The sequence below is a fragment of the Procambarus clarkii genome, chromosome 40, assembly GCF_040958095.1.
Source record: "Procambarus clarkii isolate CNS0578487 chromosome 40, FALCON_Pclarkii_2.0, whole genome shotgun sequence".
In the NCBI taxonomy this organism is placed as follows: domain Eukaryota; kingdom Metazoa; phylum Arthropoda; class Malacostraca; order Decapoda; family Cambaridae; genus Procambarus; species Procambarus clarkii.
This window is the reverse complement of record NC_091189.1, coordinates 9,207,083-9,223,476: the sequence shown is the minus strand read 5'-3', so window position 1 is coordinate 9,223,476 and position 16,394 is coordinate 9,207,083. Positions and strand designations below refer to the sequence as shown.

General features: G+C 40.6%; 1 protein-coding gene across 1 annotated transcript in view; it reads left to right on the top strand.

Moving 5' to 3' along the window:
* LOC123757883 (uncharacterized) overlaps nt 1–16,394 on the top strand; it is a 335,212-nt gene that overhangs the window by 56,567 nt on the left and 262,251 nt on the right. The window contains exons 5-7 of the mRNA XM_069339056.1: nt 9,406–9,571; nt 11,367–12,740; nt 15,669–15,806. Of these exons, the coding sequence (XP_069195157.1) occupies nt 9,406–9,571; nt 11,367–12,740; nt 15,669–15,806 (1,678 nt within the window). The remainder of the gene's footprint in view (nt 1–9,405; nt 9,572–11,366; nt 12,741–15,668; nt 15,807–16,394) is intronic.

Below are 16,394 nucleotides of genomic sequence, written 5' to 3'. Positions count from 1 at the left end.
TTGGAAGTGTTTATCGAGTTCTCTCTTGGACACTTGAAGGGGTCGGCCAGTTATGTCCCTTATGTGTAGCGGAAGCGTGTTGAACAGTCTCGGGCCTCTGATATTGATAGAGTTCTCTCTCAGAATACCTATTGCACCTCTACTTTTCATCGTGGAAACTTTAATTCGTTATATAATTTGTTTTGAAAAATTGAGCTCATTCATTATTTAAGATTTAAGATAGAAGGTTTTGTGAATAAGATGTTGATATATTTTAAGGATTTAGCATTGATCTTGTAAAAGGTCTCTCAATAGATTCTTCTTTTAATAAAGGTCACGTGATTTATCCTGAAAACTTTTACAGATTATATTTTTGGCGATGACAGGTGAAAGTTCATGGAGTGTTTGCCACTTTAATTATATATGTTTTTATTGCTGATTCTTATTTGTGATGCCTTTACCGAGTTAGAAGTCTTTAGTCGACAACATCAGAGAGTAATAATGAACCAAAATATACATGACCTTCGTGTTTAATTTGTACATTATTAACATGTGGGAACTAACACTATTGCCTTTGACGATTTAAATCATTGTCCCTTTAACACAAAATATTTTATTTTCCTTACTCTTGAAACGACGGGGATTTAGATACAACCCATGCCAAGACCTGAGGGGAGGTACTGTATATAGGTTATTTCCTACATAACACGGTTCGCGTAAGGATTTAAATATATATTACATCTACCTGAGGCTAAGGTAACCCATGAACAACCCAATCCAGCCTAACCATAAGATGTATAGTTTTAATATTTATAAAACGGGCAGTGGGCAACACGTCTGTGTACGAATTGACCGTAACATACAGGAAGACGTGAAGGGCCCTGAGGACGGTACACAGGTGTAGAGCCCTGAGGATGGTACACAGGTGTAGAGCCCTGAGGATGGTACACAGGTGTAGAGCCCTGAGGATGGTACACAGGTGTAGAGCCCTGAGGATGGTACACAGGTGTAGAGCCCTGAGGACGGTACACAGGTGTAGAGCCCTGAGGATGGTACACAGGTGTAGAGCCCTGAGGATGGTACACAGGTATAGAGCCCTGAGGATGGTACACAGGTGTAGAGCCCTGAGGATGGTACACAGGTGTAGAGCCCTGAGGATGGTACACAGGTGTAGAGCCCTGAGGATGGTACACAGGTATAGAGCCCTGAGGATGGTACACAGGTGTAGAGCCCTGAGGATGGTACACAGGTGTAGAGCCCTGAGGATGGTACACAGGTATAGAGCCCTGAGGACGGTACACAGGTGTAGAGCCCTGAGGACGGTACACAGGTGTAGAGCCCTGAGGATGGTACACAGGTGTAGAGCCCTGAGGATGGTACACAGGTGTAGAGCCCTGAGGATGGTACACAGGTATAGAGCCCTGAGGACGGTACACAGGTGTAGAGCCTGGAGGACGGTACACAGGTGTATTAGAACCCTAAGGACGGTACATGGGTGTATTAGAACCCTAAGGACGGTACACGGGTGTATTAGAACCCTAAGGACGGTACACGGGTGTATTAGAACCCTAAGGACGGTACACATACAGACGTGCAGTCCCTCTCTTTCACACGAAACGCTTAACAAGCTCAGTCATTCACCCCACAGAATATCCTGAGTGAAAAAAATCCTACAATTAGTTCAGGTACGGCCAGAGAAGCGTAAAGTGTTAAATTATCGTAGAATTCAATCTTGTGGATTAAAAGAACTCAGCGCTGAATTCTCGTTAAATTATAAACTTCTTGCTGTGTAGCGAATTCAAACGCCCACAAGCCTCATAAATACAAGGCGTCAGTCCTTCTTCCTGTTTAGGTAGTATTTATAGTAATGATGAGGACCATCCTACATCCTACCGACCTCCGACCGACCATCCTACATATATTGACGTAAAAGGCAATTAGAAAGTAGAAAACGGTACTATTGAATCTGGACAAATTGGAAAAAGTTTTTGTTGATGTTGCAAGGAAAACTTAGCCTAACCTAACTTTCCTAGGCCTAATCCACGCTATCTGAGGCGTAATATAGTACATACATGTGCTATACTAAGCCTAGGAATATTTAAGTTTGACTTTTTGCGTTATTTGTTTGGTCTACAAAGTGAATAGTATCACAACCTATTCTAATTGACCATTACGCCTATGTGTGTACGATAGTTCACATAGTTGCAAAAAGTACTGTCTAAAGAGGAGGATGGGTTGAAGGCGTTACAGTCAAAGAGCATGATTAAAACATTAAATTCAAAGGCTGATAAAAGCGTTAAGTTCAGCAGTTCTATGCATAAATACATGGAGCTGACTCAGGCATAAATTCAATTAAAAAGCGCTACAGTTTTCATGCAACTCAATATCCCGAATTTGAAATTTAGATTAACGAATTGTGTCAGTACTTATTTCTTTTTTTGTAAGCTACATTGTCCCGTACAGGTATTAGCATATGTTACATCCCTCGTGAGCGGATATTAACATAGGCTTCCTAACCTTCCCTATTATACTGTAGCTACTAACAAAGGCTACATTTTCCATGCACAGATATATTAACCAGCTACATTCCATACAGATATTATTAGCGTAGGCTATATCTGCGCGTACAGGTATAAACGGAGACTACGTCTTTGCGTACATATAGTCGCATAGGCTACATTTCCCACGTTGTGTTGATTATATTTCTCGCCCTCCTAGTTATATCCTTGGTATACCCCCTTTTCATACATTTGTTTACAATACTTCAGTCATGTCCCCCGTTGTTCTTCGCCTTTCTCTGATTGATTTACTCTCTCTCTCGTCAAGTCTTAACTGTTCGCACTTGTTTATTCACCGACCACTAATTTGGTATCTTGTTGTTAACCGACTGGCGAGTCATGTTCTAGGAGAAACTATAGTGGGGGAGTCGTACCACGAACTTACCCACTATAGCAAAAAACAAAATCAGAATGCGTTTGCTCCCGTATCTGTGTTAAAATAGCCTCGAAACAGAAACCCCTGAGGCACTCCACTTACAACAGTGTCCCGATTGGACTTGACTATTTATGCTGTTCTCTTTTAAATAGTCATATCCAAATGAAATTTCAGATAACCCCTCCAATGCCTTACTTTGTTCTCCAGTATTCCACAAATAAGCAATTATCAAAAGAAGGCGCCAAGCCGGGGATAATGTAGCCATTATTCCACAAGGAACAATATCAAAAGCACTTTTTATATTGTGCTTATGATGTCGCAATTTTATGTCAGTGTTTATGATGTCGCAATTTTTTCACCGTCGATTGTAAATATGCTGGAATAGAAAGAAGAGTAAATTTCTTAACATTAGCGGCCCTAATAAAACCATGCTCTGAGTTTTGTGTTTAATATGTGCATTTTAATAGGTCTGCGAATAAAATTTGCTATTTTCGATTCAACCTCTTCTCCCACAATAGCATCAAGCTGATTGACCGATTGCTCAACACAAATAATATATTCTCTTTAGAAACCGACACCGCCCAGCTAATAAAAATACTCCTTCCCACCCACCCCGTAGAAGACCATAGCAGACCATACATACTCCATGTCACCCAACAGAGAACCCGGCCACCCGCAGGGAAACCTTTCATTCCACCTCGTAGAGAAACCCAACAAAGAATCCTCCCACTCACCCCGCAGAGAAACCCCCCCCCCTCTCCTCCATCCACCCCGCAGAGCACATCCCCTCCCCTAGCAGGTACCACTCCCACAAGAGCTGACCTCCACTTCCTCTCTGCCATTGTTGTGTTGCCAACCTCTCATCCGCACCTGTTTATCGCACTAGGCTCTCGTCCTTTTCTATTACCACATATTCTCTCGTCTCTCATGTCCATATATTTTATTTTTGTAATGAAAAGCATTGTTACATATTCTATTTTCTTACTCCCACTGATTCATTCTCCCCATTCACATTTTTTTATGCATTATTGTTTTTTATAGAATTTTCTTATATCACATTCCCTGCGTAATTTTGTTTTAATGTAAACATCTTTTTTTTTTTTAAACGTGGGAGGGCAGACAGCAGTCTGTAGTAGCTCATATGATGCTAAATATTGCCCTTGATAGTGACGGTGAACATATCGGCCTACTGATCATAGGTACAGCTTCCCAGTTCACAATTGACCTTTAATATTTGACTTGATGATATGGCCTTGGTGTATGTGATACTTGCGTTGCTTATTTTGGTCATTATGGATCATATCTCTCCTCTGTAAGAGGGGTTTAGATTTCACTAGAAATTATTGACCACTTACGTTCATCTTTTGGCGTGATGCTTGCGTTGTTCGATGTATTTGAAGCTGTTTATATTACTGCTTTGTGCGATTTGTTTCGATTTTCAATATGCAATATATTTGAAGATTTTTTTTACATTAATCTTTAGGTTTCAAACATGGTAGTTGGACATGGAAAAGCGGGAGTAAACACATGATCTTCTACTGTGTGTGCTTCCTTTGTTCTTTGTTTAATATGCACATCGCGAGAGAATCGGAAATCCGTGCGCTAGAATATATTAATGGCGGACCTGACAAGATGTGTCCTCTCATTTACTGTTCAGAGCGAGCATTGTACAAAAATTAATCTCATTTTGTTTTTGTGTAGAAATGTATTAGTGGCAGTTCCTGGCAGGAATACTAGTAGAGTGTTGCGAGGCGCACTTTTAATGGTGATGGGTGTATTGGAATTATCGCCCAGGGTGGCATCGGGCTCGGCGTAGTCAGAAGAACTTTCCTTGAGCGTTCTGAGTCAGCCAAATAATACGAATAATATAATTGCTATTCACAGAGACTTTGGACGCTTCCGTTATTTAAGTAGATATCTGTGCTGAGTGTTCGTTTTGGCAGCTTGGAGAAGTTTGATGTCCTGAGTGTGTATTTACCAATTGTGCCCACAGGATCGAGCTGTTAGCTCTTGGACCCCGTCTTTCTAATCGACGAATGTCTATGTACTGACTTCCTCTATTTTTCTCTATCATATCTACTACTTATATTTCTCTCCAACACATGCACACATCCCCTAGATACAGCCCGTAGCAACTGTAATCCCCCAGGTACCTATTTACTGTTAGGTGAACAGGAGCATCAGGTAAAAAGACGGCTCATATGTTTCTGCCTCAGCCGGGAATCGAACCCGGGCCCTTAGGACTACGACGCCCGAGCTGTGTCCACTCGGTGTATTTACCTAGTTGTGCTTGCGGGAGTTGAGCTCTGCTCTTTCGGCTCGCCTCTCAACTGTCAATCAATCAACTATTACTAACTACTAACATGTTTTTTTTTCTCACACACACACAGGAAGCACCCTATAACAGCTGTCTAACTTCCAGGTACCTATTTAGTGCTAGGTAACAGGGGCATCTGGGTGAAAGAAACTGCCCATTTGTCTCGGCCGACACCGGGAATCGAACCCGGGCCACAGGATTACGAGTCCTGCGTGCTGTCCACTCAGCTACCAGACCAGGGGTGTGTGTATTATACATTATATATATATATATATATATATATATATATATATATATATATATATATATATATATATATATATATATATATATATATATATATATATATATATATATATATATATATGTCGTACCTAATAGCCAGAACGCACTTCTCAGCCTACTATTCAAGGCCCGATTTGCCTAATAAGCCAAGTTTTCATGAATTAATGTTTTTTCGTCTACCTAACCTACCTAACCTAACCTAACCTAGCTTTTTTTGGCTACCTAACCTAACCTTACATATAAATATAGGTTAGGTTAGGTTAGGTAGGGTTGGTTAGGTTCGGTCATATATCTACGTTAATTTTAACTCCAATAAAAAAAAATTGACCTCATACATAGAGAAAAGGGTTGCTTTATCATTTCATAAGAAAAAAATTATAGTAAATATATTAATTCAGGAAAACTTGGCATATTAGGCAAATCGGGCCTTGAATAGTAGGCTGAGAAGTGAGTTCTGGCTACTAGGTACGACATATATATATATATATATATATATATATATATATATATATATATATATATATATATATATATATATATATTTGGGGGGGGGGGGGGGTCCCTGTGCCTTATTTTACCAACTTCGAAGTCAACTCCGGAGCTGGAGCCCCTGGGGGCAGTTCGTTGTTGCCTTCAACCTCGTTCTGACAGTTCTGTCACGGTGCTGGAACCACTCTTTTTGGCGTTTGCCTTTCCATTGGAGATTTTCGGCGCCGTGGAGAGGGGAGGGGCGCTGCATGGGTAACAGCATATCAATGTCATATCATATCCATATCAATCTACCCTGGCTTTGCACCCTGGAGAGGCCACTCCAGACTGACAACCAGAGCGCAACTGGTATATATGGGCTGTGACGTCATTTTAGTGCAAATGCTGGAGTTGTAGACGAGTAACCTGCAAGATAATGACTGTCCTAGCTGATAGTTTGCTGGTGAGCTGGCAAGACGGCAGGTGCGCCGTCTCTCGTGGGAGGTAGGGTGGGGGGGGGGGAAGGTGTGACTAGACAATACGGTTTGGCACATGTTGTTGTTGTTGATGTAGAGTCTTCATGTTGGAGCATGCTGATATGTAGGTGGTAAGGAACAGGCCTTAGAAGAGAAGACGGGACACCTCATAGTGTCCCGTCTTCTCGGTTTTCTTTGTCGTACAGTATAACGGTTTGAAACTAATGACGGTTTTGGCCTCCACCATCACCATCTCACAGAGTTTGATATATCTGTCTACCACTCTATTTGCAAAAGAAAATTTTCAAATATTTTTTGGCACCTCTCTGTTCTTTGCTTGAATCTGCGTCCTCTTGTTTGTGAAGTTGTTAGTTTTAGGAATTCCTCCTTGTCAATTTGGTCTATTCCTGTTAGTATTTTGTAAATGGTGATCATATCACCTCTCTTTCTTTTGTAATTACCTAAGTATAGTTACAGGATGAGAGCTACGCTCGTAGTGGCCCGTCTCTCCAGCACTCTTTGTCATATAACGCTCTGAAATTACTGAGACTTTTGGCCTCCACCACCTTCTCACCTAACTTGTTCCAACCGTCTACCACTCTGTTTACAAATGTGAATTTTCTTATATTTCTCCGGCAGCTTTGTTTCGTTAGTTTAAATCTATGACCTCTTGTTCTTGAAGTTCCGTGTGTGTGTGTGTGTGTGTTTACTAGTTGTGTTTTTGCGGGGGTTGAGCTTTGCTCTTTCGGCCCGTCTCTCAACTGTCAATCAACTGTTTACTAACTACTTTTTTTTTTTGTTCTTTCTTCCACACCACACACACACACACCCCAGGAAGCAGCCCGTGACAGCTGACTAACTCCCAGGTACCTATTTACTGCTAGGTAACAGGGGCACTTAGGGTGAAAGAAACTTTGCCCATTTGTTTCTGCCTCGTGCGGGAATTGAACCCGCGCCACAGAATTACGAGTCCTGCGCGCTATCCACCAGGCTACGAGGCCCCCTTAGGTGTGTGTGTGTGTGTGTGTGTGTGTGTGTGTGTGTGTGTGTGTGTGTGTGTGTGTGTGTGTGTGTGTGTGTGTGTGTGTGTGTGTGTGTGTGTATTCACCTAGATGTGCTTGTGGTGGTTGAGCTCTGCTCCTTCGACCCGCCTCTCAACTATCAGTCAATCAACTGTTCCTAACTACTTTTTTTTCCTCGAGCACACACACACACACACACACACACACACACACACACACACACACACACACACACACACACACACACACACACACACACACACACGAAATGTAATGTAACCAAATGTAATGTAATGAAGATAGGTGTAGGGAGCAGGAGGCCAGATACAAGGTATCATCTGGGAGAGGAAATTCTTCAGGAGTCAGAGAAGGAAAAAGACTTGGGGGTTGATATCACGCCAGACCTGTCTCCTGCAACACATATCAAGCGGATAACATCAGCGGCATATGCCAGGCTGGCCAACATACGAACGGCATTCAGAAACTTGTGTAAAGAATCATTCAGAACTTTGTATACCACATATGTCAGGCCAATCCTGGAGTATGCAGCCCCAGCATGGAGTCCATATCTAGTCAAGGATAAGACTAAACTGGAAAAGGTTCAAAGGTTTGCCACCAGACTAGTACCCGAGCTGAGAGGTATGAGCTACGAGGAGAGACTACGGGAATTAAACCTCACTTCGCTGGAAGACAGAAGAGTTAGGGGGGACATGATCACCACATTCAAGATTCTGAAGGGGATTGATAGGGTAGACAAAGACAGTCTATTTAACACAAGGGGAACACGCACAAGGGGACACAGGTGGAAACTGAGTGCCCAAATGAGCCACAGAGATATTAGAAAGAACTTTTTTAGTGTCAGAGTGGTTGACAAATGGAATGCATTAGGGGGTGATGTGGTGGAGGCTCACTCCATACACAGTTTCAAGTGTAGATATGACAGAGCCCGATAGGCTCAGGAATCTGTACACCTGTTGATTGACGGTTGAGAGGCGGGACCAAAGAGCCAGAGCTCAACCCCCGCAAACACAACTAGGTGAGTACAACTAGGTGAGTACACGATCGTGAGAAACACACAAGATCACAAGATCGTGAGAAAAAAATAGTAACACATCTGGAGAGAAGGGACTTCGTGACAAATCGCCAACATGGGTTCGGAGAGGGTAAATCTTGCCTGACTGGCTTAATAGAATTCTACGATCAGGTGACAAAGATTAAGCAAGAAAGAGAAGGCTGGGCGGACTGCATTTTCTTCTATTGTCGGAAAGCCTTTGACACAGTACCGCATAAGAGGCTGGTACATAAGCTGGAGAGAGGCAGGTGTAGCTGGTAAGGTGTTCCAGTGGATAAGGAAAGCAAATTCTCAAGTACTCACCTAATTGTGCTTGCGGGGGTTGAGCTCTGGCTCTTTGGTCCCGCCTCTCAACCGTCAATCAACAGGTGTACAGGTTCCTGAGCCTATTGGGCTCTGTCATATCTACACTTGAAACTGTGTATGGATTCAGCCTCCACCACATCACTTCCTAATGCATTCCATTTGTCAACCACTCTGACACTAAAAAAGTTCTTTCTAATATCTCTGTGGCTCATTTGAGCACTCAGTTTCCACCTGTGTCCCCCTAGTGCGTGTGCCCCTTGTGTTAAATAGCCTGTCTTTATCTCTTTATTGTGTGACTGTGTGTGTGTGTGTGTAATTACCTAATTGTGTGTATACCCACCTAGTTATATGTACCTAGTTGTGCTTACAGGGGTTGAGCTCTGGCTCTCTGGTCCCACCTCTCTACTGTGAATCAACTTGTGATCAACTGATCAATCAACTGTGTGTTTGTGTTTTGATAGCATGGAGAAGATATTTGCTGTAATGAGTGCTATTTTTTCTGACATTCTGGGAAGTTTTGTTCTGAGCATGTGTTTCTTCCTACAGCCTGGAGGAGAAGTGGGGTAGTGGAAGCAGTGCTCGACGCAGTGAGAGGCCCTCAGTTTCATCCCTTGCATCTACAGCGTCACCCTCGGCAGATGAGAGTGACTCTGGCTTCCATGGGTACCGTTCCCGAAGGTACCGGTCTCCGGAGGGAAGGTCCCTCGATGAGGTCAGTATCACTATTATTAAACCCAAGCAACTGATCCATACTTTACTTTTAAACCTGAATAATTTAAAGCCGGTTTAATACATGTTTCAGAAATATCATTTACAAAACATACACTATTATATTATTTAATACACTACTATAATAAAGCATGTACAGTACTGTATTATAATAGTCATATTGTTTGTATTATGATATATACTTGGCATAGAAACCAAGAATACTGTACGTCCAATGATCAACCACAATCAAAATGTGTTTAGTTTTACATACTTGTGGAGGATATACCTCAGTGGATGCATCCTTCTAAGGTACATCCTCCACCTTACCACTCAATCTTATCTTACAAAGCACTCTCATATAAACAGGGAAATCTCCAAATATTATTTTTTATTGCCTGCTTATCATATACATAAACATGCTTCTCTCCACAGGTACATGAAATTTAACTCTTTATCTCTTCATAATTCATACTGTGTCATGTATATCTAAGCCACTGTATATTCCTCTGCTTCAAATACAAACGTTTATTCCACTGCATCAATGTTTTAATCAACAGTGCTAATGCAGTTATTCCAGGGACATACTACCCATTAGTTTGACCAGACCACACACTAGAAGGTGAAGGGACGACGACGTTTCGGTGCGTCCTGGACCATTCTCAAGTCGATTGTGTGGTCCAGGATGGACCGAAATGTCGTCATCCCTTCACCTTCTAGTGTGTGGTCTGGTCAAACTACTTCAGCCACATTATTGTGACTCATCGCCTGCATACTACCCATTATGTCATTTATACAGCTTACTCTTACTCTACAGTTCAAATCACACATCGCAATTATTTTGTAAACTGCAATACAACAAATTCTCACTTCTCTCAGCACACAGAGCATTTGGAATCACAACCACCACATTTAATCTTTCTAACTTGAATTTTACACACCAGCTCATTAAACAGTTACACAAGTTATACATTTCCCTATACCCTGTATTTCTCTGCATTCATTTGTAGACAAAGTATGTTTGATTACTGCTCATGTTCATTATTATTTACTCCATTCTACTTGACATTCTTGCTTCCATTCAGCTTTGTCTTGCATAAACATATTCACATCCCACTTTCCATACAAATTTATCAATTCTAGCTTCTATAGTTCCACATTTATCTAATATTTCATGCAGCCTTACAGGCCTGTCCTTTATTTGAGACTTAGACAGGTGTAGACCCCAGAACTGCAGCCAATTTTGCAGTGCGTGTAAAGGAATTTAAGAACTAGACAATTGAACTGTAGTCAATACTGTATACATATTTACAATACTGTACTGCACAGGTACAGTATTTTGATTGATGTAGAATTCTTAGATGAAAGTTGTGCTTGCATTCCATTCTTTTTATCACTTTTTTTTGTATCATGTCTATCTTTAGTGTCAGTCTTGATGAACACTTAATTGTAAAAGTATTTTTATACTTTTATACTTTTTTATACTTTTTATAAAAAAGTATTTTATTTTTTTTTAAATAGTTTTTTCAAAGTTATTTGATACTATGAAGAATTAAATTCTTAGTACAATAACTAATTGATATTTTAATCCCTCCTGATTGTTATTAAGATTTTATTTATTAATAGTTCAGATGAGCCTAAATGTTTTCATGTACTTTTTTCTAATGTGTGGGTTTATTGTCCTTGTTTGATTCTAATCAAGTCTAACATTGCCTGATTTTACTAATGATATTGAAAGTAAGAAAACAGCAATATTCTGTACTCTACTGTTTATACTGTACTATATATATATTTTATAGGCAAGTGAATCATCGCGCGTGCAGGGTGACCGGCTCAATACATCATGTGATTCATCAGTAATCTTACGGCCTGGAGATCGCCAACCTCTTTATGCAAATGCTCCGCCAAAACCTAAGCGCTTAAATTCTTCTCGGGATTATAGCACTTCTCCAGAGCGATCCCCTGAAAGAGACGAAAGAGATCCACGCACATATACTGATCATGGTGGTGGTGGAAATGGCACAATTGAGACACATAACCCAGATGGTCGAGGCCTCCACTATCACCCTCCTGCAGCTGAGAGAAGGACACCTGATGCATATGGGGTGACAGCCGGTGGAGGCCGTGGAGACTATGAAGATGTTTATGGGGACAGTAATGGGTCAAACTCCATTCCTCAAAGCCCTGTACGAAGGCCTGATCAGCGAGACTCTTTTGCTTCTTCAAGAAGTGGTGGGACAAGACTGTCTGAAGAACTACAACTTTCAGAACCTTTAAGGTCAAACTTTTGTCGGCAAGACGATACACTTCCCCGTGTCTCCCATACAGATCCTCATAAAAATCATCGTCCAACAGGGCCTCCTCGCCCACATAGTGCAGATTTTCTCGACTATAATCGTAAGCACAATAGCAGCAACATGTGGTCTTATCGACGTGGAAGTGGTGGAGATCTAGCAAGACATGAAGAAACAAGACCAAAATCTTCGGTTGGTCAGAATGAATCAGATCATTGGTCTGAGGAGAACTATGCTCAGAAGATGCGCCAATCATCGCTGTATCATTCACACATGCATAGCAGATCATCATCTCGTTATTCACCTGCTGGACGTGGAGAAAGTCCAGGAAGTGATCACCACCACATGAACAGTGTTCATGGGGGGGTGTCACAGCGTGTACCACCTGCTGGAGCTGCTACACCTGACTTGTATATATCTCATAAACCAGCTACCACACCAACACCCCCCAGTGCTACTAACAGCTTACGGCGGGGTGCTGGTCAAGATTTAAAAGAAGTTCCAAGGCAAGATGCTGGTCAGGAGTCTTGGGAAGATCACAGACAATATCCACGCCATGTGCTCCGGCAAGACGGTCGACAGGAGCGAAGATCAGACACAAGACAGAATCATCGGCAAGACCCCTGTCAGGATCATCGTCGGGCATACAACCACGAGGAACCTGTTTATAAACATGAGACATCACCAAATACTACTCTCAACAGTGTCCCTACTCCACCAGGCAGTTATCCTAACAGTGCTTCTCCAAACGATAGTGTCAACAACAGTTTCATGAGATCAGCGTCAGCAAGGTTACCTCGCCATTGTTTGCAAGATGATATGATGAATACTTCTTTGCAAGATGATGGTTCTGATGGAGACAGTAAAAAGATGCAGCAGGTAAGAGCAAACTTATAGCAAACATAGGGTATGTTGATAGATTACACTATAAAATGGTAAAATCATATTGTTGTTGCTTATGTATATACAGTACTACAATATTTTGAAAATAATCACTATCAAAATATCAAAAGAATCTCATCATGGATAAAATCCAAGGCAGCCACCTATTATTCTCTGCACAACTATGTAAAAATGACCTGTCCATTTGTGCAATATACTTAAATTATACTCCATATTGCCTGTTATAGTGCACTAAAGTCTTACCTAGTAACATCTGGCAAATATTCAGTATCATGCTCATACAGGGTCTACTGATCCAAGCTACATGGGATATTTCCCAGTTGTTACCCTCCATGTGCCTTTGGTAGGCTAGAATCGTTTTAGTCGAGTTAGATGTGTTTTCATCCTGAAATTTTGTATTTAATTTGCTGTGGACCATGTGTATCTTTTATGTTCCAATAATAGTGTATATATTATATATATATATATATATATATATATATATATATATATATATATATATATATATATATATGTCGGACCTAGTAGCCAGAACGCACTTTTCAGCCTACTATGCAAGGCCCAATTTGCCTAATAAGCCAAGTTTTCACGAATTAATATATTTTCTCTAATTTTTTTCTTATGAAATGATAAAGCTACCTATTTCATTATGTATGAGGTCAATTTTTTTTTACTGGAGTTAAAAGTAACGTAGATATATGACCGAACCTAACCAACCCTACCTAACCTAACCTAACCTATCTTTATAGGTTAGGTTAGGTTAGGTAGCCGAAAAGGTAAGGTTAGGTTAGGTTAGGTAGGTTAGGTAGTCGAAAAACAATTAATTCATGAAAACTTGGCTTATTAGGCAAATCGGGCCTTGCATAGTAGGCTGAGAAGTGCGTTCTGGCTACTAGGTACGACATATATATATATATATATATATATATATATATATATATATATATATATATATATATATATATATATATATATATATATATATATATATAAACTGAAAACTCACACCCCAGAAGTGACTCGAACCCATACTGCCAGGAGCAATGCAACTGGTATGTACAGGGACGCCTTAATCCACTTGACCATGACGACCGGACATAAGGAAGTGATAGCCGAAGCTATTTGAACCACTTCCCTGCCGGCACTCGGATGGTAATCTTGGGCATAGCATGATTTGATAAAATGCTATGCCCAAGATTACCATCCGAGTGCCGGCGGGGAAGTGGTTCAAATAGCTTCGGCTATCACTTCCTTATGTCCGGTCGTGATGGTCAAGCGGATTAAGGCGTCCCTGTACATACCAGTTGCGTTGCTCCTGGCAGTATGGGTTCGAGTCACTTCTGGGGTGTGAGTTTTCAGTTGTATATAGTCCTGGGGACCATTCAGGCTTGTTTGCTTTTGTGTTCCTCACGTGTGCCCCAAAGAATGAGGTGATTTGATAAAATGCTATGCCCAAGATTACCACCCGAGTGCTGGCGGGGAAGTGGTTCAAATAGCTTCGGCTATCACTTCCTTATGTCCGGTCGTGATGGTCAAGCGGATTAAGGCGTCCCTGTACATACCAGTTGCGTTGCTCCTGGCAGTATGGGTTCGAGTCACTTCTGGGGTGTGAGTTTTCAGTTGTATATAGTCCTGGGGACCACTCAGGCTTGTTTGCATATATATATATATATATATATATATATATATATATATATATATATATATATATATATATACTGTATATATATATACACAGTACTATTAAATTAACATGTGTGCATTTAGTCATTTACAGTCTTTGTATGTCTGAAACTTTTCTGGCCTGTTCTTATGCAGTATTTCAATGCCAATGTACACAGCACAGCTCTCGGTAAAACTACTTCATTCATGGTTCTCTGGTATTTAGCCTATGGTCATAGGTAGTAATATCTGTGCACTGGGTACATTTGGCCATCCCCTCCCTGTAGGCTGTGGTCAAGGTATCTTTGTTTACTCACTATGTCTCAATTCATGCAGGTTGGTGTTCAATCCCCGACCATCCAAGTGGTTGGACACCATTCTTTCCCCTGTCCCATCCCAAATCCTTATCCTGATCCCTTTCAAGTGCTATATACGTGTAGTTGTAATGGCTTGGCACTAGCTCCTGATAGCTCCATTCCCTTCGATGCTTCTCAAGTGGACTGAGCATGTTGGAAGACAGAGTATATGTCAAACAATACCATACATTCTGTCTTGGCGATTTGATGTATGGTGATGTGCCTTAGAGACGATGCATTACACTGTCTGGGCAATGTGAATGAGAGCCATTTGGTGTATTTTAACTCTGCCGTTCGTGCTATTGCGTACATCTTTCCTATTGGGTTCAGGGTCAAGTTCACCCTCAGGTGTGTTACAGCTGTTGGTGCACTTCTTTCAGCCAGCAAAACATAAATTTAATAAAAACTCCTGGATTTCTTTTAAACTCCACCTCTTTCCATATACTGTATGTTAGGATGCTTAAACTAATGATAGATTGAGTTTTTTTTATTTAGCTATAACACTTTACCAGACATTCAAAATTATAGGGATAGTGATAAATAGCCATAAATTTCCATTAGCTTCAAGGTTGAGGTGGGAAGAAGGATACAGTAGGGCTTCTATAGAAATTAAATGTAATGATTTCTTTATTTCCCATTAAAAACTAATGTGTATAAAAATATACCATATTTTAAATACAGTAGTGTGCATTTCAATTTCTTTTTAATATTTAGTGTGCCCAACACTTTACAATAAAAGGAGTGATGATGATAGTAAGAAGCTGGTAGATGTCTAAATATCTGTTGTAAATGTGCAGTATTATTAACATGCTATATTCAAGATTTTTTTTTTTAATACTATACAGTACTTTAAAAAGTATTTAAATGATTTATTTTTACTCTTCAGCGTGAAGAATCTATGAAAAGGTTGCTTGAATGGAAACAACGTATGTTGCAGTCTCCTTTGACACGTAAAACCAATTCTCGTCCTGATGCCACTGCTACACCACAGCCCAGAACAAATAATGAGGCTTATAGACAACAGGTTTGTATTATAAAAAAGTATAACAGTAATAACTACAGTACTGTATTAATAATAGTAATAATAATTAATAATAATATGAGCAATAATAATACAGTATTGTAGTAATAAAAAGATAACATGACATGCAGACCCCGTGGTGCAGTGGTAAAATACTTGCCCGTTGCTTCATGAGCACCTTTGTCTGGGTTTGTAGCCTGGCCGGGGAGGTTTGATCCAATCCTTAACTGTAGCCTCTGTTCACCAAGCAGTGAATGGGTACCTGGTTGTTAAACGATTTGGCGGGTCGTATTCCGGGGGAAAATAGAATTAATTAAGGACCTGCCCGAAATGCTATGCCTGTCAGTGGCTTTACAAGAAAGTAAGAACTCTTTTATATATAAATAGTGCTAATAAATTTTTTGAAATTTATTAAATACAGCAAGCTGGGGTCTGATTTAAATTATGTTTTTAATTATATTTAACTACTGTACTGTATCTCATAAAATGTTATGGGAAGACAGACGACTGTTGCTAGTCATCTGTGTAAATACAGCTACAATTGACTGGATGAGACACTAGACTGCATAATGGCTGACTTTGGAGTTTTAC